Consider the following 24,590-nt stretch of genomic DNA (forward strand, 5'->3'; position numbering starts at 1 on the left):
ACCACAGGGAATGAGAAGTCATCCTTCACTGTGGTTCTAGCTTGCCATGCTAACTTCCACCCATGGTGATATTCAAAAGGAAGACCTTGCCAAAAGAGACCTTTCCAGCCGGCGTCATCATAAAAGCTAACTCGAAGGGATGGATGGATGAAGAAAAGATGAGCGAGTGGTTAAGGGAAGTTTACGCGAAGAGGCCGGGTGGCTTTTTTCACACAGCTCCGAAGGCGAACACACCTTCACTAAGACGGGCAGACAGCGCCGGACGACATACGCCAACATTTGCCAGTGGATCGTAAATGCCTGGGCAGATATTTCGGTCACAACTGTGGTCCGAGCTTTCCGGAAGGCAGGATTCACAGAACAACAGCGACACTGACTCCGATGACTTCGACGAGACGGAACCGGCCATTTTGGATACCACGCTTGCGCAACTTTTCAATTCGGACACCGAAGACGAAGAATTCGAAGGATTTACGAATGAAGAATAACTTCAGAAGGTGAGCGCTATGTTTATTTTGTGTGTTGTGACATTAACGTTCGAGCAACATTATGTTGCTATTGCTCTACACCATTTTGAATTTTACTATGTTTGTGATTGCACATTTGCGTACATTTTGGGACAGAGTTGTTAGAACGCTGGTTTTCAATATATTATTAAAGTTTGACTGAACTATCTGACTGTTTTTTTGACATTCCCTTTAGCGCAGCGTAGGCGCGGCTTATAATCCGGGGCGGCTTATTGGTGGACAAAGTTATGAAATATGTAATTCATTGAAGGTGCGGCTAATAATCCGGTGCGCCTTATAGTGCGGAAAATACGGTAGGTGCGCGACGGGGTGTCGTAACGTGGCTCAAGCACGTTCAGCATGTATTTAAAACCCTCGTTTTGCACAACGGAGTCTGCACCTATAAACACACCGATTCAATGGCGCAGGGCGTTCAAGCTCCTCCGTTACTCCGCTCGCCATGACCGCGCTGTGTGTGGACTGAACGTGCGAACAACTTTTTTTTTTTTTGATGAGGTGGCGACTTGCCGCCTTCCGCCCGAATGCAGCTGAGATAGGCTCCAGCACCCCCCGCAACCCCAAAAAGGACAAGCGGTAGAAAATTGGATGGATGTATATCAAACCGCGAATCACGTGTGTCCCTCCCCTCCCTACACACGCCTCTTTTCTTCTCTCCGGCGTGTGACAGAGGAAGATTCAGAAGAACGACACCGCAGCGCTTGTTTCTAGTCGATACTAAAAAATAACGTAAAATAACGCAGTAACGCATCATGTAGTAACGGTAACTGAGTTACTGGATATAAAAAATAACGCGTTAGATTACTCGTTACCGCCGAAACTAACGGCGTTACAGTTAGTCCCAACACTGCCCATTACCTCCTAGCTTGGCACTCAGCATCAAGGGTTGGAATTGGGGGTTAAATCACCAAAAATGATTCCCGGGCGCGACCACCTCTGCTGCTCACTGCTCCCCTCACCTCCCAGGGGGTGAACAAGGGGATGGGTCAAATGCAGAGGTTACTTTCACCACACCTAGTGTGTGTGTGTGTGTGTGTGTGACAATTGTTGGTATTTTAACTTTTAACTGATCCAAAAATGACAAATGTTAGCACACCCTGGACAGTGTGGGGGGAAAAATGTTAACGCACATCATTCTCCCTGCAATGAATCTATCCAATTGGGTGTTTGCTGCCTCATACCTGAAAAGACATCCATCACATCCAGAAGAGACACTTATACAAGGTCCGAGTGGAAAATCCGCTGGCTGACAGCTAAAACCCAAAGCAACCCACGAAGCTTGTGAGCGGACAACTTTCCTTCCAGCACGACCTGACGATCACGATGGGAGCGAGCGGCACCTCCGAGGAACAATGACGATTTTAGCCACGACTCCCCGTCTCGCTTGGCCACATTTGTCCCGGTTCGGCTGAACGCCAACAGCCGGGCGCCGTCGGAAGACACGCCGTGAACAAAAAGCAGCAAATATAAGGAAGGTAGACGGTTTCTCCCGCTATGAGCTGACCAAGACCGGGCGGTGAACGTACAGAACAAGTGGCTAACGTTAGCATGCTAGCTGGTAACGTAAAAAACAAGTGGCTAACGTTAGCATGCTAGCTGGCAGGAGGGACGAAAAGGGACAGTCCGTCTTCGAGGGAGTGACTAATAAATAAATGATAAATGGGTTGTACTTGTATAGCGCTTTTCTACCTTCAAGGTACTCAAAGCGCTTTGACACTACTTCCACATTTACCCATTCACACACACATTCACACACTGATGGAGGGAGCTGCCATGCAAGGCGCTAACCAGCACCCATCAGGAGCAAGGGTGAAGTGTCTTGCTCAGGACACAACGGACATGACAAGGTTGGTACTAGGTGGGGATTGAACCAGGGACCCTTGGGTCGCGCACGGCCATTCTTCCACTGCGCCACGCCGTCGACTTGGATATACACGCACGAAATGCAGTTATTGTGGTCCAATTAACCAAAAAGAGCAGATTTAATGTAGGATAATTGGTTTCATACTTGCGAGCTTGAGGTTCGAGCATCCCGATAAGCTGCTCCCGGAGGCCTGCGGGACCCCGGACTTTCCTGTGCTGCTCCCCACGGCAGCGGCTGATCCGGCGGGCGCGGCGGCGGCTCCTGGAACACCTGGCGGCTCAGCAAACGAGCTGGTCCTGGGCCGCCCGCTGCCGCTCATATCTTTGCGCAGGGCTCGCGGTTGTCTCCCCACTCTTTTTTTTTCTCCGCCGAGCGACCCTAAACTGTGAAAACCCGACGGCGAGGGATTTTTTTTGGCAGGGATCTCGTTGTTGCTGCTGCTGCTCCTGCTGATGCCTGCCGGCTGTCTGGGCTAGTTAGCTGTTGCTAGACACCCAGAAACAGAGCGGCCGCAAAGCACCATGGGAAATGGAGTTCCAGCACAGGTTCGCCGCTTTGGCCCGGGCAACTCGGAACTACAAACTTGACAGCGGAAAAAGGCCAAAAAAAACACATTTTCACATGCAAATATGGCAATACCATTTTAACCTGCTCAGTGCCCTAGTGCAGTGGTTCCCAACCTTTTTTCAGTGATGTAAATTTTTTTAAATTCAAGTACCCCCTAATCCAGGGGTCGGCAACCCGCGGCTCTCGAGCCGCATGCGGCTCTTTAGCGCCGCCCTAGTGGCTCTCTGGAGCTTTTTCAAAAAATGTATGAAAAATGGAAAAAGATGAGGGGAAAAAAATCTATTTTTGTTTTAATATGGTTTCTGTAGGAGGACAAACATGACACAAACCTCCCTAATTGTTACAAAGCACACTGTTTATATTAAACATGCTTCACTGATTCGAGTATTTGGCAAGGGCCGTTTTGTCCTACTAATTTTGGCGGTCCTTGAACTCACTGTAGTTTGTTTACATGTATAACTTTCTCCGACTTTCTAGGACGTGTTTTATGCTACTTCTTTTTCTGTCTCATTTTGTCCACCAAACTTTTAAGATTGTGCATGAAAGGTGAGTTTTGTTGATGTTATTGACTTGTGTGGAGTGCTAATCAGACATATTTGGTCACTGCATGACTGCAAGCTAATCGATGCTAACATGCTATTTAGGCTAGCTCTATGTACATACTGCATCGTTATGCCTCATTTGTAGCTATATTTGAGGTCATTTAGTTTCCTTTAAGTCCTCTTAATTCCATGACACACTATCTGTATGTAATATGGCTTTTAATTTTTTGCGGCTCCAGACAGATTTGTTTTTGTATTTTTGGTCCAATATGGCTCTTTCAACATTTTGGGTTGCCGACCCCTGCCCTAATCAGAGCAAAGCATTATTGGTTGAAAAAAAGAGATAAATAAGTAAAATACAGCTCTATGTCATCAGTTTCTGATTTATTAAATTGTACAACAGTGCAAAATATTGCTAATTTGTAGTGGTCTTTCTTGAACTATTTGGGAAAAAAACATATAAAAATAACTAAAAACTTGTTGAAAAATAAACAAGTGATTCAATTATAAATAAAGATTTCTACACATAGAAGTAATCATCAACTTAAAGTGCCCTCTTTGGGGATCCATCTGGATTCACAAACTTAATTCTAAACATTTCTTCAGAAAAAATAAATCTTTAACATCAATATTTATGGAACATGTCCACAAAAAAATCTAGCTGTCAACACTGAATATTGCATTGTAATGAATGGAATAGCCTCCTTGATTTGATGTCCAGTTTCTGAACTTACATTCATATTTTGTGGAATTATTATTCAATGAATATATTTATAAAGGATTTTTGAATTGTTGCTATTTTTAGAATATTTAAAAAAAAACCTTGGCATACCTTCAAGTACCCCCAGGGGTACGCTTACCCCCATTTGAGAACCACTGCCCTAGTGGTTAGAGTGGCCGCCCTGAGATCGGTAGGTTGTGAGTTCAAACCCCGGCTGAGTCATACCATCCATCCATCTTCCTCCGCTTATCCGAGGTCGGGTCGCGGGGGCAGCAGCCTAAGCAGAGAAGCCCAGACTTCCCTCTCCCCAGCTACTTCGTCCAGCTCTTCCCGGGGGATCCCGAGGCGTTCCCAGGCCAGCCGGGAGACATAGTCTTCACAACGTGTCCTGGGCCTTCCCCGTGGCCTCCTACCGGTCGGTCGTGCCCTAAACACCTCCCTAGGGAGGCGTCTGGGTGGCATCCTGACCAGATGCCTGAACCACCTCATCTGGCTCCTCTCAATGTGGAGGAGCAGTGGCTTTACTTTGAGCTCCTACCGGATGGCATAGCTTCTCACCCTATCTCTAAGGGAGAGCCCCGCCACCCGGCGGAGGAATCTCATTTCGGCTGCTTGTACCCGTGTTATTGTCCTTTCGGTCATAACCCAAAGCTCATGACCATAGGTGAGGATGGGAACGTAGATCGACCGGTAAATTGAGAGCTTTGCCTTCCGGCTCAGCTACTTCTTCACCACAACAGATCGATACAGCGAGTCATACCAAAGACTATAAAAATGGGACCCATTACCTCCCTGCTTGGCACTCAGTATCAAGGGTTGGAATTGGGGGTTAAATCACCAAAAATGATTCCCGGGCGCGGCCACCGCTGCTGCTTACTGCTCCCTTCACCTCCCAGGAGGTGAACATGGGGATGGGTCAAATGCAGAGAATAATTTCGCCACACCTAGTGTGTGTGTGACTATCATGAGTACTTTTAACTTAACTACTGTATTTAGAATTGTGTAACTTTGGTTCACGACCACAATATTAAACATTAGGAGAGCACAAAAATTGTTTGACAGCCAAATCGCGATTCTTATTCATCCCGATTCTAAATTGATTCATAATCTTATTTAAATCGATTTCGCAGCCGAGTGTGAAGCGACTGGGTTGGGAATCAGCACCACTACAAGTCTGAGTCCATGGTTCTCGCCCGGAAACGGGTGGAGTGCCATCTCCGGGTTGGGGAGGAGATCTTGCCCCAAGTGGAGGAGTTCAAGTACTTCGAGTATGGGGTATCGGACTGTCTGATTGTGGCGGTCCGCTCCCTGTATGATCAGTGTCAGAGCTTGGTAAGTCGGACCCGTTTCCAGTGAGGGTTGGACTCCGCCAAGGCTGCCCTTTGTCACCGATTCTGTTCATAACTTTTATGGACAGAATTTCTAGGCGCAGTCAGGGCGTTGAGGGGATCCGGTTTGGTGGCTGCAGGATTAGGACTCTGCTTTTTGCAGATGATGTGGTCCTGATGGCTTCATCTGGCCAGGATCTTCAGCTCTCACTGGATCGGTTCTCACCCGAATGTGAAGCGACTGGGTTGGGACTCAGCACCTCCAAGTCCGAGTCCATGGTTCTCGCCCGGAAAAGGGTGGAGTGCCATCTCCGGGTTGCGGAGGAGACCCTTCCCCAAGTGGAGGAGTTCAAGTACCTCGAAGTCTTGTTCAGGAGTGAGGGAAGAGTGGATCGTGAGATCGACAGGCGGATCGGTGCGGCGTCTTCAGTAATGTGGACGCTGTATCGATCCGTTGTGGTGAAGAAGGAGCTGAGCCGGAAGGCAAAGCTCTCAATTTACCGGTCGATCTACGTTCCCATCCTCACCTATGGTCATGAGCTTTGGGTTATGACCGAAAGGACAAGATCACGGGTACAAGCGGCCAAAATGAGTTTCCTCCGCCGGGTGGCGGGTCTCTTCCTTAGAGATAGGGTGAGAAGCTCTGCCATCTGGAAGGAGCTCAAAGTAAAGCCGCTGCTCCTCCACATGGAGAGGATGCCACCCGAACGCCTACCTAGGGAGGTGTTTAGGGCGCATCTGGCCGGTAGGAGGCCACGGGGAAGACCCAGGACACGTTGAGAAGACTATGTCTCCCGGCTGGCCTGGGAACGCCTCGGGATCCCCCGGGAGGAGCTGGACGAAGTGGCTGGGGGAGAAAGAAGTCTGGGCTTACCTGCTTAGGCTGCTGCCCCCGCGACCCCACTTTGGATAAGCGGAAGAAGATGGATGGATTTAAAAATGATTCATATTATTAATATTTTTTTAAGAATAATTAGTTTAAATACATTTTATGCCTTCTCCATGCAACAAAAAGTTGATTTTCTAACCTGTAACTTCCATCCATCCATCCATTTTCTACCGCTTATTCGCGGGGGGCGCTGGAGCCTATCTCAGCTACAATCGGGTGGAAGGCGGGGTACACCCTGGACAAGTCGCCACCTCATCACAGGGCCAACACAGATAGACAGACAACATTCACACACTAGGGCCAATTTAGTGTTGCCAATCAACCCCAGGTGCATGTCTTTGGAGGTGGGAGGAAGCCGGAGTACCCGGAGGGAACCCACGCAGTCACGGGGAGAACATGCAAACTCCACACAGAAAGATCCCGAGCCCGGGATTGAACCCAAGACTACTCGGGACCTTCGTATTGTGAGGCAGACGCACTAACCCCTCTTCCACCGTGCTGCTCTAACCTGTAACTTGTTTTTGAAAAAGTCTCATTATATTATTATACAAAGTAATACATTGCGAGAATCGGTTTGAATCGAGAATTGATTCTGAATCAATTCTCGATTCAAATTGATTATTTATTCATATTAAATTATTCCAAAAGACATGCACCTGGGGATAGGTTGATTGGCAACACTAAATTGGCCCTAGTGTGTGAATGTTGTCTGTCTATCTGTGTAGGCCCTGCGATGAGGTGGCGACTTGTCCAGGGTGTACCCCGCCTTCCGCCCGAATGCAGCTGAGATAGGCTCCAGCACCCCCCCGCGACACCGAAAGGGACAAGCGGTAGAAAATGGATAGATGGATTAAATTATTTGGTATAATAATTATAAGAACACTTTTTCAAATGAAGTTACATGTTAGGAAAACTTTTTCTGGTTGCTTGGAGATAACCGACTAATGTATTTTTAGAATTTACAATTTAAAAAAAAATAGATTTTTGAAAATTATAAAATCGATTTAGAATCAAGATGAATTAGAATTGCAATTCGGATGTGAATCAACTTTTTTGTGCACCCTCACTTTGAAACTACTGCATTTAGTATTGTATAACTTTAATGATGTCATGAGGTACCAGCCTGGAGAGAGAGTGAAGGAGGAGAATGGCACACACAATTAAGTTAAGTTTCAGTTTCGATTCATGTTAACCTCTTAAGGCCAAGCTGTTTGTTTACATGCTTTTTTAAATTTATTTTTGCTATTTGGGCTTATTGGACCCTAATTAGAATAAAAACTAAGAATCATCTTTTGATATGATGTACTTAGTCCATAAGTACACAAACGTGTACTTCATGTTTAGTGACATGCTAATTCTTATTTTTCCATTGTATGTTACACTCTTCCGACACCACCAGATAAGTGTCCACATAAGCGGCCATAAGACCCCAATTCAGTAGTGTACACAATTTTGGAAATAAGAGCCAAAAGGTGCTGTCCACACATGTGGCCATTAAGCCTTTAGAGGTTTTAAGGCAAGGCACCCGATGTGGACAAAAGCATGACAAGACGGACGACTCTCTATGCAGTGCTGGTGTCTCTATTGTTTCTACTTACTCCTGTTTGTGGAGTAAACTGTCAAACTTCAGTTCTAGTCACCTCCCATCTTTGCAAAAAGAAGACGTGCATGCTATTCATTGAACTAAAAAAAGAAATGAAAAATAATTACCTTGGCGAAGCAATTTGAGCATAGTCTGTGCCATACTAGAGCAGAATGAGTCTTAACGCCAGCCAAGAATGTTAAAATAATATCCAAACGGCAAACATCTATTCATGAAAAGATGGAAAAGCTGCTGATGGTGTGTTTGACACCAGGATCTAATATAGAATCCTGGACAACAGCCCTGACGCAGATAATAAAAATGGACATTTAGTATTAAAGATACAATGAATATATTTAATAAGTAGGATTTCTGTAACATCATTATTAATAAAGATAAACCGTAAAAAAGTAGAATATCGGTCAATGTTGTATATATGTATGTATGGATTGGGTATATATGTTGTATATATTGTTATTGAATATGTTATTTTTCATTTGACATTCACTGTAATTATTGTTTATTTATTTTAGAAAGGGCAATGTTAAAGGACAAGATATTGTATATTTTTGTAAAACCATTGCAATAAATTCATTAAAAAAAAAAGAAAATGCGGAAAAACCGCTGATGGTGTGTTTGACACCAGAGGCATCAGCACCTAATAGAAAATCCTAATCAATAACTCTGATGCAGATAATAGAAATGTAAAAGTTAACATTCAGTAACATGGATATGTTTAATAAGTACAGTATAGTGTATAGAAGATAAAGATGACAGTATATAAATAAAATATAGGTCAATATTGTATATATGTAAGCACACCATCTTTATTTAAATTATGAAACAATGAGTATGAAATGGTGTACAATTAGGATACTGATGGGAGTAGTTTTTTTGTTGTATTACCACCATTATTTAATAGATTTTCTATTTTTTAATTTTATTATTTTTAGTACATGCCATTCACTGTAATTATTATGTATTTGACAAAAAGGGGGCAATGTTAAAGGACAAGATATTGTATAATTCCGTGAAACCATTTGTATAAAATATATATATAATAAAAAGAGAACATATGGAAAAGCTGCGGATGGTGTGTTTGACAGGGAAACAGCTGAGAAGATATACCATAAAAGTCCACTCTCCATTATAATTACATTACTTCATAAAACTACTGGTTGTGCTGCATTCTGATGAGTTGTTTCCGTACAATATTTATAATCTAAAAGTTTATCTTTTTTAAGTTTAGAGCTCCGTCACAAAACCAATTCAGCTTGTAAGCAGAGGCCACACTGTATTATCAATGTACAGGCAGACTTTTGGATGATTTCATTTCTCGACAGATAAAACAGGCACCACAAAGTCGGACATTGTGTTAGACCTTTAATATTTTCAATATTTAGTTCTTTTCTTGTCGTCATTTAGAAATATTGCACATGGTCGACATGCCTGCTTTATGAGATCGCGCTCACCTCACTCATCCTAAAATTCCTTCTGCGATGTAAGGACAAACTCCTTTTTAAGCACAATCATACCGTATACACGCATACGTGTGTGTGTGTGTGCGTGTGTATGCACATACGTCTGTGTGGGTGTTTGCACGCTTGCATGCTGTTGCACATGCATGCAGATGGCAGCCCTGACCCCTTAGGGATGTGATAGTCTTCTTTTTACCTGTTTTGTCTTTATTGGATTAGCCTGAAGATATACTGCATGTCATACATATACTGTATATATATACATACATATATAAATATGTATGTATATATCCTGAATGGATAACAGTCAACATGGTGGACAAAATAGTCGCGGTGACTATAAAAATACTGTCTCTCGGGAGGTGCGTACAATGAAAAATAGACTATTGTGACGACAGAACGAGTGGTTGTTGGTCATGTTTACGCACTACCTGCATGTGCCAAAACGTGCACGCGCACCCAAACACAGACCTAAATGTACATATATGCAAAAACGGTGAATATATATATGTATATATATATTTGTTTCACACATCCAACTGTTTACAGAGAAATAAAAGACCCATCATCATTATTTTAATAAGAACTACCCCCTAACTCTTCACCGAGGAGGCAAAGAGCCAAAAAGTGCTATTTAAAATGTGATTTTTAGTAAGATAAAGTCTTTTTTTTTTTTTGTAGCATCACATTCTGCTCATTCATTGACTGCACTGCATCTCATTACCTATGGCACTCAGCCTTGCTCCTCCCTCCTCAAAATTAAAAAAAAAAAAGACTAAACAAACCCACCCATTCCCAGAAAAATAAAAATAAAATTGTCCTATTGCACCATTTGATGGGAAAGGATAAAGTGTCGAGAAGCGAGGGAAGAGGGGAGGGGCTCCAGAGACTGCCCTCCAGGGCTGGTCTAGGATCTGCTTTCCCTGAACGAACCCTGACCAGAACCATCCTGAGCTACATAGCGCTTGACCCGGGACCAGTGCTTAAGGGCACTCTCTAACAACGCTTGAGAGGGGAGGGGGGCGGCGGGGTCAAGGGTCATTTGATAACATGTGGAACAAAGTCTTTTCTGCTAAAACAATCTCTAAAAACAATACTTTCCTGATTTAACTTGCGGCGCTGCCGGCCGCACAGATTGTGCAAACACCTGATTTCAACATTTTACAAAGAGACGACTTTTTAAAATCATACGTGGGAGAGGGCTTGCGGATTACGTCCCCCCTTCGTGAAGTCTTTTTTTTTTTTGTGGTGATTTTCCTTGACGTTACGCTGGAGAAGAAACACAAGCCACGAGAGAAAAACAGGCCACAGTAAAACTGGTTATTTCCACGGCAACGATAACGAGAAAGCAACATCGTATCCACTGAAGTGTGGTTATTATTTTTGTGTCTCTTGCCTGTGAGCCTGACATCTTGTTGTTGCATATGAACCTTTTTTTTTTTTTTTGGATGCGTCCGTCCTCCGTCCAGTGTCAAACGTCTTCACTTAATCTCTTTTTGCGGCTTCAGACATGAAGCGTCGTCCCGCCCGTGAGGGTTCAGTCTTTTTCCACATGGCAACAACTGAAAGGTGCAAAGATTGGTCACACAATTGTGTCTTCTCATTACAATCGCTAAAAGTGTGCCGGGCCCGGGGCCAGGTCACACCGGGGTCGCTCCGTGTGCATGTGTGTGTGTGTGTGTGTGTGTGTGCTGTCTGTCTTGCAGCATCGAGGGGCTGTGGTATATCACTGGAGGTCGTCGGGGTTGTGATTTGTGTTCCGGACCACTGTGCTGAGGAGTGGCGGGACCACGAGGTCAAGTCCATGGCAACTGAGGGATGGCTGGCAACAGCAAACTGCATCTGCATGATAAGTGACAAAGTGCCTTAAATGTGTGTGTGTGTGTGTGTGTGTGTGTGTGGTCCTTGGTGGCGGCTCCTGGGTGCTGCCAATCAAGAGTAACAGTCTGATTTGTTAAGTGTGTGCTAGAGATTACACCTGCACCGTGGTTTATATATATGTGTGTGTGTGTGTGTGTGTGTGTGTGTGTGTGTCACAGGGTTTGTGTCCAATGACAAACGACTGTGCAAATGTGCTGAGGGCAGACCTGGGTCAAGAAGTGAAAATATTCTGCAAAGATTGTCCATTTCTTCAGCCGTGTGTTAGAGAACTCATTTTTGAATATTCCAGACCACATTCCAATAATCTTCCCTCCCAGGTCGGATCGGATTCTTCCCCCTCTAAGAACCTTCGCTTTTTGGCTCCTCCAGGCCCCGGTCTTTGTCGTCCGGCTGCTCCTGCGCCTGGTAAGGGGCGGGGACGGCCTCGGCGGAGGCGCCGGGTTCCAGGGTGGCGGTCTGCATGATCTTCTGTCGGACCTCGCGAATCTTCAGCTGCAGGCACACCTTGGTGGGGAAGGTGTCTGCATAGCGCGCCTGGAAGGCAGCGGTGGCCTGAGCTGGAGGACAAGGAAGTGAGGCAAAGTCCTGAATAGGGCTGGGCCGATAAAACCATATCAACATATAGTACAGGCTAAAAGTTTGGACACACCTTCTCATTCAATGGGTTTTCTTTATTTTCATGACTACCGTACTTTTCGGACTATAAGTCGCAGTTTTTTTCATAGTTTGGCCGGGGGTGCGACTTATACTCAGGAGCGACTCATGTGTGAAATTATTAACACATTACCGTAAAATATCAAATCATATTATTTATCTCATTCACGTAAGAGACTAGACGTGGGATTTAGCGATTAGGAGTGACAGATTGTTTGGTAAACGTATAGCATGTTCTATATGTTATAGTTATTTGAATGACTCTTACCATAATATGTTACGTTAACATACCAGGCACGTTCTCAGTTGGTTATTTATGCCTCATATAACGTACACTTATTCAGCCTGTTGTTCACTATTCTTTATTTATTTTAAATTGCCTTTCAAATGTCTATTCTTGCTGTTGGCTTTTATCAAATACATTTCCCCCAAAAATGCGACTTATACTCCAGTGCGACTTATAAATGTTTTTTTCCTTCTTTATTATGCATTTTCAGCCGGTGCGACTTATACTCAGAAAAATACGTTTTTTACATTGTAGATTGTCACTGAAGGCATCAAAACTATGAATGAACACATGTGGAGTTATGTACTTAACAAATAAAGGTGAAATAACTGAAAACATGTATTACATTCTAGTTTCTTCAAAATAGCCACTCTTTGCTCGGACTACTTTTTCGCACACTCTTGGCATTCTCTCGATGAGCTTCAAGAGGTAGTCACCTGAAATGGTTTTCACTTCACTTGAAGCTCATCGAGAGAATGCCAAGAGTGTGCAAAGCACTAATCAGAGCAAAGGGTGGCTATTTTGATGAAACTAGGGCACCATACAGCACCATTTAGCCTCTTGTCGTTTTGGCTTGTTATTACCGTATTTTTCGGAGTATAAGTCGCACCGGCCGAAAATGCACAACAAAGAAGGAAAAAAACATATATAAGTCGCACTGGAGTATAAGTCGCATCTTTGGGGGAAATGTATTTGATAAAACCCAACAGCAAGAATAGACATTTGAAAGGCAATTTAAAATAAATAAAGAATAGTGAACAACAGGCTGAATAAGTGTACGTTATATGAGGCATAAATAACCAACTGAGAACGTGCCTGGTATGTTAACGTAACATATTATGGTAAGAGTCATTCAAATAACTATAACATATAGAACATGCTATACGTTTACCAAACAATCTGTCACTCCTAATCGCTCAATCCCATGAAATCTTATACGTCTAGTCTCTTACGTGAATGAGCTATATAATATTATTTGATATTTTACGCTAATGTGTTAATAATTTCACACATAAGTCGCTCCTGAGTATAAGTCGCACCCCCGGCCAAACTATGAAAAAAACTGCGACTTATAGTCCGAAAAATACGATAAATAGAAAGTAGATCCATCACCTCCTGTTGTGTTGGTTTGATATAAAGTACTGCATAGCACTTTATATTGTGTTCAACGTGTACACACCTTCACCAAAACACAGACTTTAGTCAAGGCTGTAACCTATTATTCATATTTACATTGTTTCTTATGGAGAACTCTGCTTCACTATACAAACTGTTTGATTTGCGAACCCTGTTCAAGAACCAATTAGGTTCGAAAATTGAGGTTCCACTGTATACAGAAACAACAGGTAGGCATGAAAGTGCAGGACTGTATGAATAAAATAAAATACAAAATATAACAAATGTGCTGCTTTAAGATAATAGTAATTTGGTCCAATATTTAAATAATAATTACTGAATAACATAAATTCATTTCCATACTTAAGTAAGAGTAACAAACCAAAATAAATGTTAAGCAGCCATAACTTCCTGACAGTAAATCTGCAGAAAATAGTTCATGTTTACATTTTCACACTTTGCACTATTTTGTTACACTTTATTAAGCATTTCTTACATAATCCTTATTTTTGCACTTTCATTTTAAGAATTTAGTGTTAAGTGTTCAATGAGATTTTTACAATTTTGTTTGCATTGTTTGAGTGTTTTGCATGTTTGTGTTGACATGTACTTTTCTTTATGCATTGATAGCTGAGGGGATTATAATAAAGAACATTTGAAATAAAAATGTTTACATTTAAAACGTTTTTCTTCTGGTCCTTATTTCCAATATGTCATAAAAAATATCAATATTTACCATATAAAACAATTACATTGTGATAGTTTTCAGTAGGGATGTCCGATAATGGCTTTTTGCCGATATCCGATATTGTCCAACTCTTTAATTACAGATACCCATAACAACCGATACCGATATATACAGTCGTGGAATTAACACATTATTATGCCTAATTTGGACAACCAGGTGCGGTGAAGATAAGGTCCTTTTTAAAAAATGAATAAAATAAAATAAGATAAATAAATTAAAAACATTTTCTTGAATAAAAAAGAAAGTAAAACAATATAAAAACAGTTACATAGAAACTAGTAATTAATGAAAATGAGTAAAATTAACTGTTAAATGTTAGTACTATTAGTGGACCAGTAGCACGCACAATCATGTGTGCTTACGGACTGTATCCCTTGCAAACTGTATTGATATATATTGATATATAATGTAGGAACCAGAATATTAATAACAGAAAGAAACAACCCTTTTGTGTGAATGAGTGTAAATGGGGGAGGGAGGTTTTTTGGGTTGGTGCACTAATTGTAAGTGTATCTTGTATTTTTATGTTGATTTAATAAAAAATAAAAAAATTAAAAAAAACGATACCGATAATAAAAAAAACGATACCGATAATTTCCGATATAACATTTTAAAGCATTTATCGGCCGGAAATATCGGCCTGTCGATATTATCGGACATCTTTAGTTTTCAGCCATATCGCCCAGCCCTAGTCCTGAACAAGACAGACAGTTTTCTCACCCGAGGGAAAGAATCCATGTTCCTGAAAGAGCTGCATGACAAGAGCCCGGCGCTGGTCCAGAGTTCTACGCAGAGACGAGAAGGGGACTCGGTCCAAGTCTCCCAGGAGATCATCTCCTTCTGTAGCTGCTGGGATTAAAGCGGATGAGCATCGTGGTTCAGTTCTCAGCTGTTATCCTTCGTGTCACACCTGCTCTGTCAAAGGTGAAGATGTCTCCCTCGCACTTGGCGGCGCTCTTCGGGGTGTTGGGCTCCGAGCTGCAGCTGGAGAGGCGGCGAGTCTTCCTCCTCGGTGAGACGGGGTCATCCGCCGCCGGCTCCAGCTCTGGCGGGGCGTGGAAATCAGGGAACAACAACTTGCAATCGGGGAAAAGTGATTTGTCTTACCCGTGGAGTTGCGCCTTTTCCTGCGGTAGCTTCCCAGGATGGCTCGCGGGGACGTGGCCAGACTCTGCAGAGTGGGCGAGGGCAGCACCTCCTCCGGGTTAAACTCTGGAAGCTCAGCAAAACGCTCCTCGAAGTACGACTCCGACAGGACCCTGCATGAAGAATTTTTAAAAGTACAGTTTTTTATTAGCTCTTGGGCCTAAAGTACAGGTCAACATTTGGGAGACAAACCTTTTGGAGCAGATTCCTAAAAACACAAGAGTGCTCCTGTAACCACTGTAAACACTTTGGCAGTAGGGATGGGTACCAATCATATTTGAACCGATACGGTACCAATTCCCGGTACGTTTTTTATGTACTTTTGTGTGCGTTAATAAATGTCAACCCTTATTTTTTAATGTAACATTTAAAAATGAGTTGATTATGATAACTGTACTGTCCAGTTGTTATATTTTGTTTTCTGATTATATTTGAGTTTAATTTGCAATGCAGTTGCACTTCCAAGACATTAGATGGCAATACTGTCTTTTAACCATAAGGCCGCAAGCAAAAATATCTGTTTCCCAGCTGTGATCCATATGGGCCACAGCGGTACTCAGTTGTAACACACTTTTCCACCACTTGTGGCAGTAATGACAATATCAAACAAACAAAAGAAGTCTGGAGATAGTCATAGAGAAGTTTTTTAAAGCGCAAAAAATATGACTAAAGTGGTGAAGCTGTATTTTCAATTGCACTGGGGACGGCGTGGCGAAGTTGGTAGAGTGGCCGTGCCAGCAATCGGAGGGTTGCTGGTTACTGGGGTTCAATCCCCACCTTCTACACTTCACCCCTCGCTCCTGATGGATGCTGGTTAGCGCCTTGCATGGCAGCTCCCGCCATCAGTGTGTGAATGTGTGTGTGAATGGGTGAATGTGGAAATACTGTCAAAGCGCTTTGAGTACCTTGAAGGTAGAAAAGCGCTATACAAGTATAACCCATTAATTATATTGACAGTTCTGTTAAGAAACACGTGTTATTTAATATCAATATAGCTTTTTAATTTACTTGTTTATCTTAGCACTAAATAATTGTATATAAAAAAATCACACAGTTATTGCTGAGTCCCTAATTATGCAATATATTTAGTTAGTACCGTATTTTTCGGAGTATAAGTCGCACAGGCCGGAAAATGCATAATAAAGAAGGGAAAAACATATATAAGTCGCACTGGAGTATAAGTCGCATTTTTTGGGGAAATGTATTTGATAAAAGCCAACACCAAGAATAGACATTTGAAAGGCAATTTAAAATAAATAAAGAATAGTGAACAACAGGCTGAATAAGTGTACGTTATATGAGGCATAAATAACCAACTGGTATGTTAACGTAACATATTATGGTAAGAGTCATTCAAATAACTATAACATATAGAACATGCTATACGTTTACCAAATAATCTGTCACTCCTAATCGCTAAATCCCATGAAATCTTATATGTCTAGTCTCTTACGTGAATGAGCTAAATAATATTTTTTGATATTTTACGGTAATGTGTTAATAATTTCACACATAAGTCGCTCCTGAGAATAAGTCGCCCAAACTATGAAAAAAACTGCGACTTATAGTCCGAAAAATACGGTACTTATTTTTCTAATCAGCCTGACCTAAGCCTAAGATATATGTGTTTAATAATAATCTTTGTGATTAACACATGGTTTCATATCATTTGAGAAGATTGTGAACTGTAAGTAGGTTAGTTATAACCGAGTCAAGTCATTTGGTGTTAATATTTGAGTGGGCTCTGGACCTCTCTAGTGGAAAAGTTGGGCCCCGAGGTGAAAAAGGTTAAGAACCCCTGGCATATGCTGTCTATGGTATGTTGTCCAACTACGAAGTGGCTTTTTCCAGAAGATTGAATGTGTTATGTTAGGTATTGTGCTTGTAATCAAACACCAGCTGTTTGATTGTAGTTTCCATTACTACATTTGGAGATGTTAGGACCCTCCCTTGTACCCAGATCCTTTGATCCTACAGCTGTCTAAAATGAAAGGAGGTGACGAGAATTTAAGTTTCTCAATATATTCTACCAAAAAGGAGCAAATACAAACAATAGAATTATCAGCGCTGTGAGGAAAAGCCGAGCTATCTAAAGGTCAAAGCAATCTCTAAAATGGTCGCCCATCTCTCATGCTTTTGTCCACTTAGGTTATTCCGACTTGGCATTTTTCAAAATTGAAAGTTAACTTGTGTGTGTGTGGTGAGTGCGCACACATTCTCATCCACTCTCCCTCCAAGCTGGTACTTTATGACATCATTAATTACATGTGTTGTGTGAGAGTGTATAGGTTACGAAACAGTGCGATCATCATGAGTGTCCCCTTTCTAGCAGAACGAAGGCCAATTCTCAGGTGTTTTATCTGCTTACAGATGGAAAATATTCCTCAAACAGTTGTGTTGAAATTGCCATGTAAAATTGCTAATGCTAATAGTAGCCAGTCTATGACAAATACAATTAGCATTAAGGTAGCACATTTTCGAAGAGTGGAGCCTTACTTTACGTTTGAGCGTTTTCCACCAAGCATATTCGCTTTGTTGGTGTCGAAAATTGCAATATTACTTGGAAGGAGTTTGGCTGAGTCCGACCTGAGTGCTGCTTGAGTTGTTTCCTTCAGCTGGTGTTTAGTCTGCAACCGGACGTAACGAGCCTACAAATGGATGTGATGTCCAGTCATACTTGCCAACCCTCCCGATTTTCCCGGGAGACTCCCGAATTTCAGTGCCTCTCCCGAAAATCTCCCGGGGCAACCATTCTCCCGAATTTCTCCCGATTTCCACCCAGACAACAATATTGGGGGCGTGCCTTAAAGACACTGCCTTTAACGTCCTCTCTCACCTGAAACCTTCACCCCTTAACAGCCGCATGCTGTCCAGGCGTCCGCTTTTCCTCCATACAAACAGCGTACAGGCCCAGTCACATAATAAAGTAGCGTTGGACGGGTTTAACAATGGTCTTTACTCGAAGATGTCAAGAGATGCTGACACGTTGTGTGATCTTTTAACTGGTTGAATGATAACGCAAGGCATACTTGGTCAACAGCCATACAGGTCACACTGAGGGTGGCCGTATAAACAACTTTAACACTGTTACAAATATGCGCCACACTGTGAATGTGAACCCACACCAAACAAGAATGACAAACACATTTCGGGAGAACACCCGCACCGTAACACATCGTAAACACGACAGAACAAATACCCAGAATCCCTTGCAGCACTAACTCTTCCGGGACGCTACAATAACATCTACGGCTTTTGGAGCTCAGTGCACAACTGCACACACAACAAGAAGGAGACAAAGCAGAAGAACGAAGAAGAGACATGGCGACGACGAGTAAGAAGAAGAAATACGCTTGCAAGTTCCAAAATGATTGGAAAAAATAATTTCATTTCATCCAGAAAAGCTCGAAGGGGAAGGGGTATGCTGCCTACACCTCAACCTCGCCCCCCCATCTCCCGAATTTGGAGGTCTCAAGGTTGGCAAGTATGATGTCACTTGTAAAAAAGGTATCAGAATATGGCAGCGTTTTGAATTTACGTGAATCTAAAGAGGGAATTCGGTCAGGGCCTATAAAAGTCCCAAATTCTAAACCTATCCCTAATTGGCAGACCCTTCCATTGACATTTTGACAAACATAGAACACTGGGGTCCAAACTTGTGATTTACATAATTGAGGCCTTCTTCAAGACCCCCTTTTAAAGGCCTACTGAAACCCACTACTACCGACCACGCAGTCTGATAGTTTATATATCAATGATGAAATCTTAACATTGCAACACATGCCAATACAGCCGGGTTAGCGTACTAAAGCGCAATTTTAAATTTTGCGCGAAATATCCTGCTGAAAACGTCTTGGTATGATGACGCCTGCGCGTGACGTCACGGATTGTAGAGGACATTTTGGGACAGCATGGTGGCCAGCTATTAAGTCGTCTGTTTTCATCGCAAAATTCCACAGTATTCTGGACATCTGTGTTGGTGAATCTTTTGCAATGTGTTCAATGAACAATGGAGACAGCAAAGAAGAAAGCTGTAGGTGGGAAGCGGTGCATTGCGGCAGGTGTTGTGCCGGATAACGCACCCCCGCCGTAGAATGCACCCCCTGACTGTTGTGCCGGATAACACAGCCGGTGTTTCATTGTTTACATTCCCGAAAGATGACAGTCAAGCTTTACCATTGGCCTGTGGAGAACTGGGACAACAGAGACTCTTACCAGGAGGACTTTGAGTTGGATGCGCAGAGGCGGTACCGTGAGTACGCATGCAGCTACGGCTTCCAAACATTTGATCGCTTGCCCGTACGTGCGTGCCGCTATGTGCATGTCACGTACGTAACTTTGGGGACTTTGGGGTAATATATGTGCTGTATGAACTTTGGGGAGGTGAACGGTACTTTGGGCTGTGGGATTGAGTGTGTTGTGCAGGTGTTTGAGTTGCATTGGCGGGTTATATGGACGGGAGGGGGGAGGTGTTTGTTATGCGGGATTAATTGGTGGCATATTAAATATAAGCCTGGTTGTGTTGTGGCTAATAGAGTATGTATATGTCTTGTGTTTATTTACTGTTTTAGTCATTCCCAGCTGAATATCAGGTCCCACCCGCCTCTCACAGCATCTTCCCTATCTGAATCGCTCCCACTGCCCTCTAGTCCTTCACTCTCACTTTCCTCATGCACGAATCTTTCATCCTCGCTCAAATTAATGGGGAAATCGCCGCTTTCTCGGTCCGAATCGCTCTCGCTGCTGGTGGCCATGATTGTAAACAATGTGCGGATGTGAGGAGCTCCACAACCTGTGACGTCACGCGCATATCGTCTGCTACTTCCGGTACAGGCAAGGCTTTTTTATCAGCGACCAAAAGTTGCGAACATTATCGTCGATGTTCTTTACTAAATCCTTTCAGCAAAAATATGGCAATATCGCGAAATGATCAAGTATGACACATAGAATGGACCTGCTATCCCCGTTTAAATAAGAAAATCGCATTTCAGTAGGCCTTTAAGTCCGCTCCTCATTTTTCTCGTATTGTGATTTATGTAACTAAGGTCTTTCTGTAGCTTGTTTACTTTAGATGCAGTCAGTAGTCATTTCTTCAACTTCTTTAGTTATACTAGTGATGTTCCTCAAGGTTCCATTTTATGTCCTCTCTTTTTCAACATTTGGGCTATTCATAAATATCAAATTCTAATAAGATTAATAATGACGGTAGAAGTCCGCCCCGCCAGCCCTTAGCTTTCTGGAAATGTGGCCCCCAAAACAATTGAGTTGAATATCCCTGACCTAGAAGAAACTTAGTGAGCACTTTGGAGAAATGTCATGGGAACATTTACAAAAACATGAAATTGCACCTATTCAGAAGATCTGTTAGGTTCATGGACGCAAACTTAACATGAACTATTACTGATAACTTGTCTCTTATACATCTTCTAAAGTGCTGCGTATGGGATATGTTCCCACTCACTTGTCGTGAGAATCGGGTGTCTTTTTGAGGGGTGGTGGTCGGAACTTGATCCTCTTGGAGGACAACGAAGGCTCTCTTTCGGCGGGCGGCGGTGGAGGGGGGTCCAGTGCTGAACATGGAGGAGGAGGAGGAGGAGGAGGAGGAGGAGGAGGGGTATGACATGCAGCCTGCAGAGAGAAAACATTTGATTTGCTTACAGTTCCCAGAGACAGGCTCCAAAACAACATTATATTTTTAAAGCCAATTATTATTATTTATTGGTAATGATAGGTAAATTACGCCTCGGTGAGTGTACAGCACACTCAACATCTGTATTGACACTGCATTGATACCATGTCAATACGTATGACCTGCAAATAAAATCGCTAGTTAGCAAATATAATTGTTTATAGTTTTTTTTATAAACAAATAAATGCGCTGAAAGTAATATGAAACATGCCACTCTGTTAAATGGTCCAAATAATAAACAGGCAAAAAGAACATTTACCTAATTTGGCAGAAAAAAATAAATAATTATCCCACACTTCAAACTTTGACGTTTTTCTTAGATCCATTTAGATCATGGGTGTCAAACTCTGGCCCGCGGGCCAAATTTGGCCCGTGAGGTGATATCAAATTAACACTAGAGCTGGCTCGCCGATTATATACAGCGGCGGTGCCGCAGTACACCGCTAATTCTCATACTTGCCAAACCTCCCGGGAGACTCCCAAATTTCAGTGCCCCTCCCGAGAATTGTAACGTCCCCTTTTCGTCCAGTCCAACGAGTGCTGGCTCAGTTACATAAAATGTGTGGCTTTGGCAAGCACTCAGAAGTGAATGCAATGCATACTTGATCTTCAGTGATACAGGTTACACTGAGGGTGCCAGTATAAAAACCTTTAACATTGTTAGAAATATACGCCACACTGGGAGAACATCCGCACCGTAACACAACATAAACACAACAGAACAAATAGCCAGAACACTTTGCAGCACTAACTCTTCCGGGACGCTACAATGTGTGTGTGTGTGTGTGTGTGTGTGTGTGTGTGTGTGTGTGTGTGTGTGTGTGTGTGTGTGTGTGTGTGTGTGTGTGTGTGTGTGTGTGTGTGTGTGTGTGTGTGTGTAAAAAAACTTTACATTTACAAAATGTTACTGAAAAATATAGTATGTTTTTTTATTTTTTACAACATTTTACAGTAAATGGAAAAGCAGTACCACTGTTTTTTTTTTTTTTTTTGGGTGAGAGTTACGGAAAAAGCTGGCAACTTAGTTGCCAGAATTATTGTGTTAAATTGACATTGGTTTTTACAACATTATATTGTTAATGGATGCAACTTAGCTGCCAGTTTTTCTACTGTAAAAACAAATGTACAGTCTTTCCATTTACAGTACTACACCGTTAAAAACAACAACCGTAGATTTTACAGTCAAAAACTGCCAGCTCAGTCAACAGAATTTTAACGCTTTTTTTGAATTTACGTTTTTTTGAATTTACAGTAATATGCTGTAAAGAACAATGGAAAATGTATTGTCATTTCTATGAATTTTATGGGTAATTTGCTGTAAAGTTAAGTATTTTTATTTAGACAACATTTTTTTGGAAATTATAATAATATACTGGGCAGCACGGTGGAAAAAGGGTTAGTGCGTGTGCCTTACAATACGAAGGTCCTGGGTTCAATCCTGGGCTCGGGATCTTTCTGTGTGGAGTTTGCATGTTCTCCCCGTGACCGTGTGGGTTCCCTCCGGGTACTCCGGCTTCCTCCCACCTCCAAAGACATGCACCTGGGGATAGGCTGATTGGCAACACTAAATGGTCCCTAGTGTGTGAATGTTGTCTGTCTATCTGTGTTGGCCCTGCGATGAGGTGGCGACTTGTCCAGGGTGTACCCCGCCTTCCGCCCGAAGCAGCTGACATAGACTCCAGCACCCCCGCGACCCCGAACAGGACAAGCGGTAGGAAATGGATGGATGGATGGATAATATACTGTTATATTTGTTGCAATATTGAATACTCCATCCATCCATTTTCTACCGCTTAATCCCTTTGGGGTCGCGGGGGGCGCTGGAGCCTATCTCAGCTACAATCGGGCGGAAGGCCGGGTACACCCTGGAAGTTTAACTGGCATGCAATTTCAAGCAGTACATATATTTTTTCTGTCAAAATGAAAAATATAAATTACATTTAGTGAGAAAATATTAAGTACTTTATTGACACACATTTCCAGGTGTTTGCGGGCCAGATAAAAGATGTCGCGGGCCCATGGGCTTTGAGTTTGACACCTGTTGTCTAAGATTAGGCTTTTTGTAGGTACATGCCACGCTGCGCATAAGATTTGCAGGGAGAGGGGCGGCCGGCGTAGCGTACGCTGGATAGAATTGTCCAGGTTGAACGCCAAAATGCGTGAAAGTACAGAATCTGTGCGTCAAAATGCGTTTGGAGGATGAAAACATGTACCGTATTTTCCGCACTATAAGGCGCACTTAAAAACCTCCAATTTTCTCAAAAGCTGACAGTGCGCCTTATAATCCGGTGCGCCTTATATATGGACCAATATTGAGCCACAACAGGTCTCGCAACTCCGGTAAGCAGCCGGCGACTTCATTTTCCCCCGTAGAAGAAGAAGCGCGCGGTGCATGCTGGGATATATGACTGCGCGAGGCGTGTTTATGTAAAGATCCCAAAATGGCTCCTATTAAGAGACACGCTTATGACGCAGAGTTTAAACTCAAGGCGATCAGTCACGCAGTAGAACACGGGAATAGAGCAGCAGCGAGAGAATTTAATATTGTCACTGAACTGCTAGACAACAGCAGCGACACTGACTCCATTAATGACGACTTTGACGAGACGGAGCCGGGCATGTTGGATGCCGTATTTGCCCAACTGTTTAATTCGGACACTGAAGAAGAAGAATTGGAGGGATTCATGGATGAGGAATAACTTCATAAAGTGAGCTTTACATGTTTATTTTGTGTGTTGTGTTGTGTGACATTAACGTTGAGTTATTGATATACTGTTATTGCTTTGCACTATTTGGAGTGTTTGATTTACCGTAACAGTATCAGACTGTTTTTTACGTGTTTATTGAATCAGGAAAAGTTCCCCTCCACTATGTGATATAAATGTTGCACTACATGTTATACCTTGCTGTTGTTAAAAGATAAACAAAACACCACGTCACTGACTTTACCTCGGGGAAAATAATAAAACGGCTGTTTATTCATTTTGGGAGTGAACGGAGTTGTCAGAACGCTGGTTTGTAATCTGTTAATAAAGTTTGACTGACCTATCTGAATGTTTTGTTGACATTCCCTTTAGCGCAGCTCCATCTAATGCAGACCTGGGCAAACAAGGGTCCGCGGGCCACATGCGGCCCGTTAAGCTTTTCAATCTGGCCCGCTGGACATCTCCAAATAATTGTTTTTGATTTTTAAGATGTAATCCGTAGCTGCCATTATGATGTGCAGTGATATTTTCAAATTACTGTAAGTCTTGAATTATACAAAATATTTCAATGGTTTCAATGCATGGTGTACTAGTTACTATGGTCATCTAATTAGTTACTATGGTAATCTAAGTCACAGCAGCTCAGACGAGGCACCAAGCAGTGTGGGTGGGGAGCGTTTCCACAGAGTGTTTCCAGAGTGGCCAGCCTGAAATGCGGGTGTCAGGGACAGACGTGGAAGGAGATTTTTACAACAAAGTTCTTAAGCTTAGTGATAGATCAGATTGTAGGTGTTTTTTTGTTTTTTTTACCTTTTGCGTTCATATTTCGCTGTTTGTAAAATATGTCGAACGAGGGGGCTGTGAAGTTCA

At 42.7% G+C, this 24,590-nt stretch overlaps 2 protein-coding genes across 5 annotated transcripts in view; both read right to left on the reverse strand.

Annotated features, from left to right (window-relative positions):
* The window catches only part of LOC133577566 (glycogen synthase kinase-3 beta-like), a 39,428-nt gene extending 36,523 nt beyond the window's left edge, over positions 1-2,905 (reverse strand). Inside the window, exon 1 of the mRNA XM_061931535.1 lies at positions 2,533-2,905. Within this exon, the coding sequence (XP_061787519.1) occupies positions 2,533-2,707 (175 nt within the window). The 5' untranslated portion in view covers positions 2,708-2,905. The remainder of the gene's footprint in view (positions 1-2,532) is intronic.
* A 6,478-nt stretch (positions 2,906-9,383) lies between these two features.
* The window catches only part of cica (capicua transcriptional repressor a), a 132,551-nt gene continuing 117,344 nt past the window's right edge, over positions 9,384-24,590 (reverse strand). For 3 of the 4 annotated variants that reach the window (XM_061930988.1, XM_061930990.1, XM_061930987.1), the window contains exons 18-22: positions 20,788-20,954; positions 15,288-15,439; positions 15,091-15,225; positions 14,901-15,029; positions 9,384-11,933 (exon numbers count right to left, since the gene is read on the reverse strand). In XM_061930988.1, the coding sequence (XP_061786972.1) occupies positions 11,716-11,933; positions 14,901-15,029; positions 15,091-15,225; positions 15,288-15,439; positions 20,788-20,954 (801 nt within the window). In that variant the 3' untranslated portion in view covers positions 9,384-11,715. The remainder of the gene's footprint in view (positions 11,934-14,900; positions 15,030-15,090; positions 15,226-15,287; positions 15,440-20,787; positions 20,955-24,590) is intronic. The other variant, XM_061930989.1, reaches the window with a different exon arrangement.

This window comes from Nerophis lumbriciformis, linkage group LG37, assembly GCF_033978685.3.
Source record: "Nerophis lumbriciformis linkage group LG37, RoL_Nlum_v2.1, whole genome shotgun sequence".
Taxonomy (NCBI): domain Eukaryota; kingdom Metazoa; phylum Chordata; class Actinopteri; order Syngnathiformes; family Syngnathidae; genus Nerophis; species Nerophis lumbriciformis.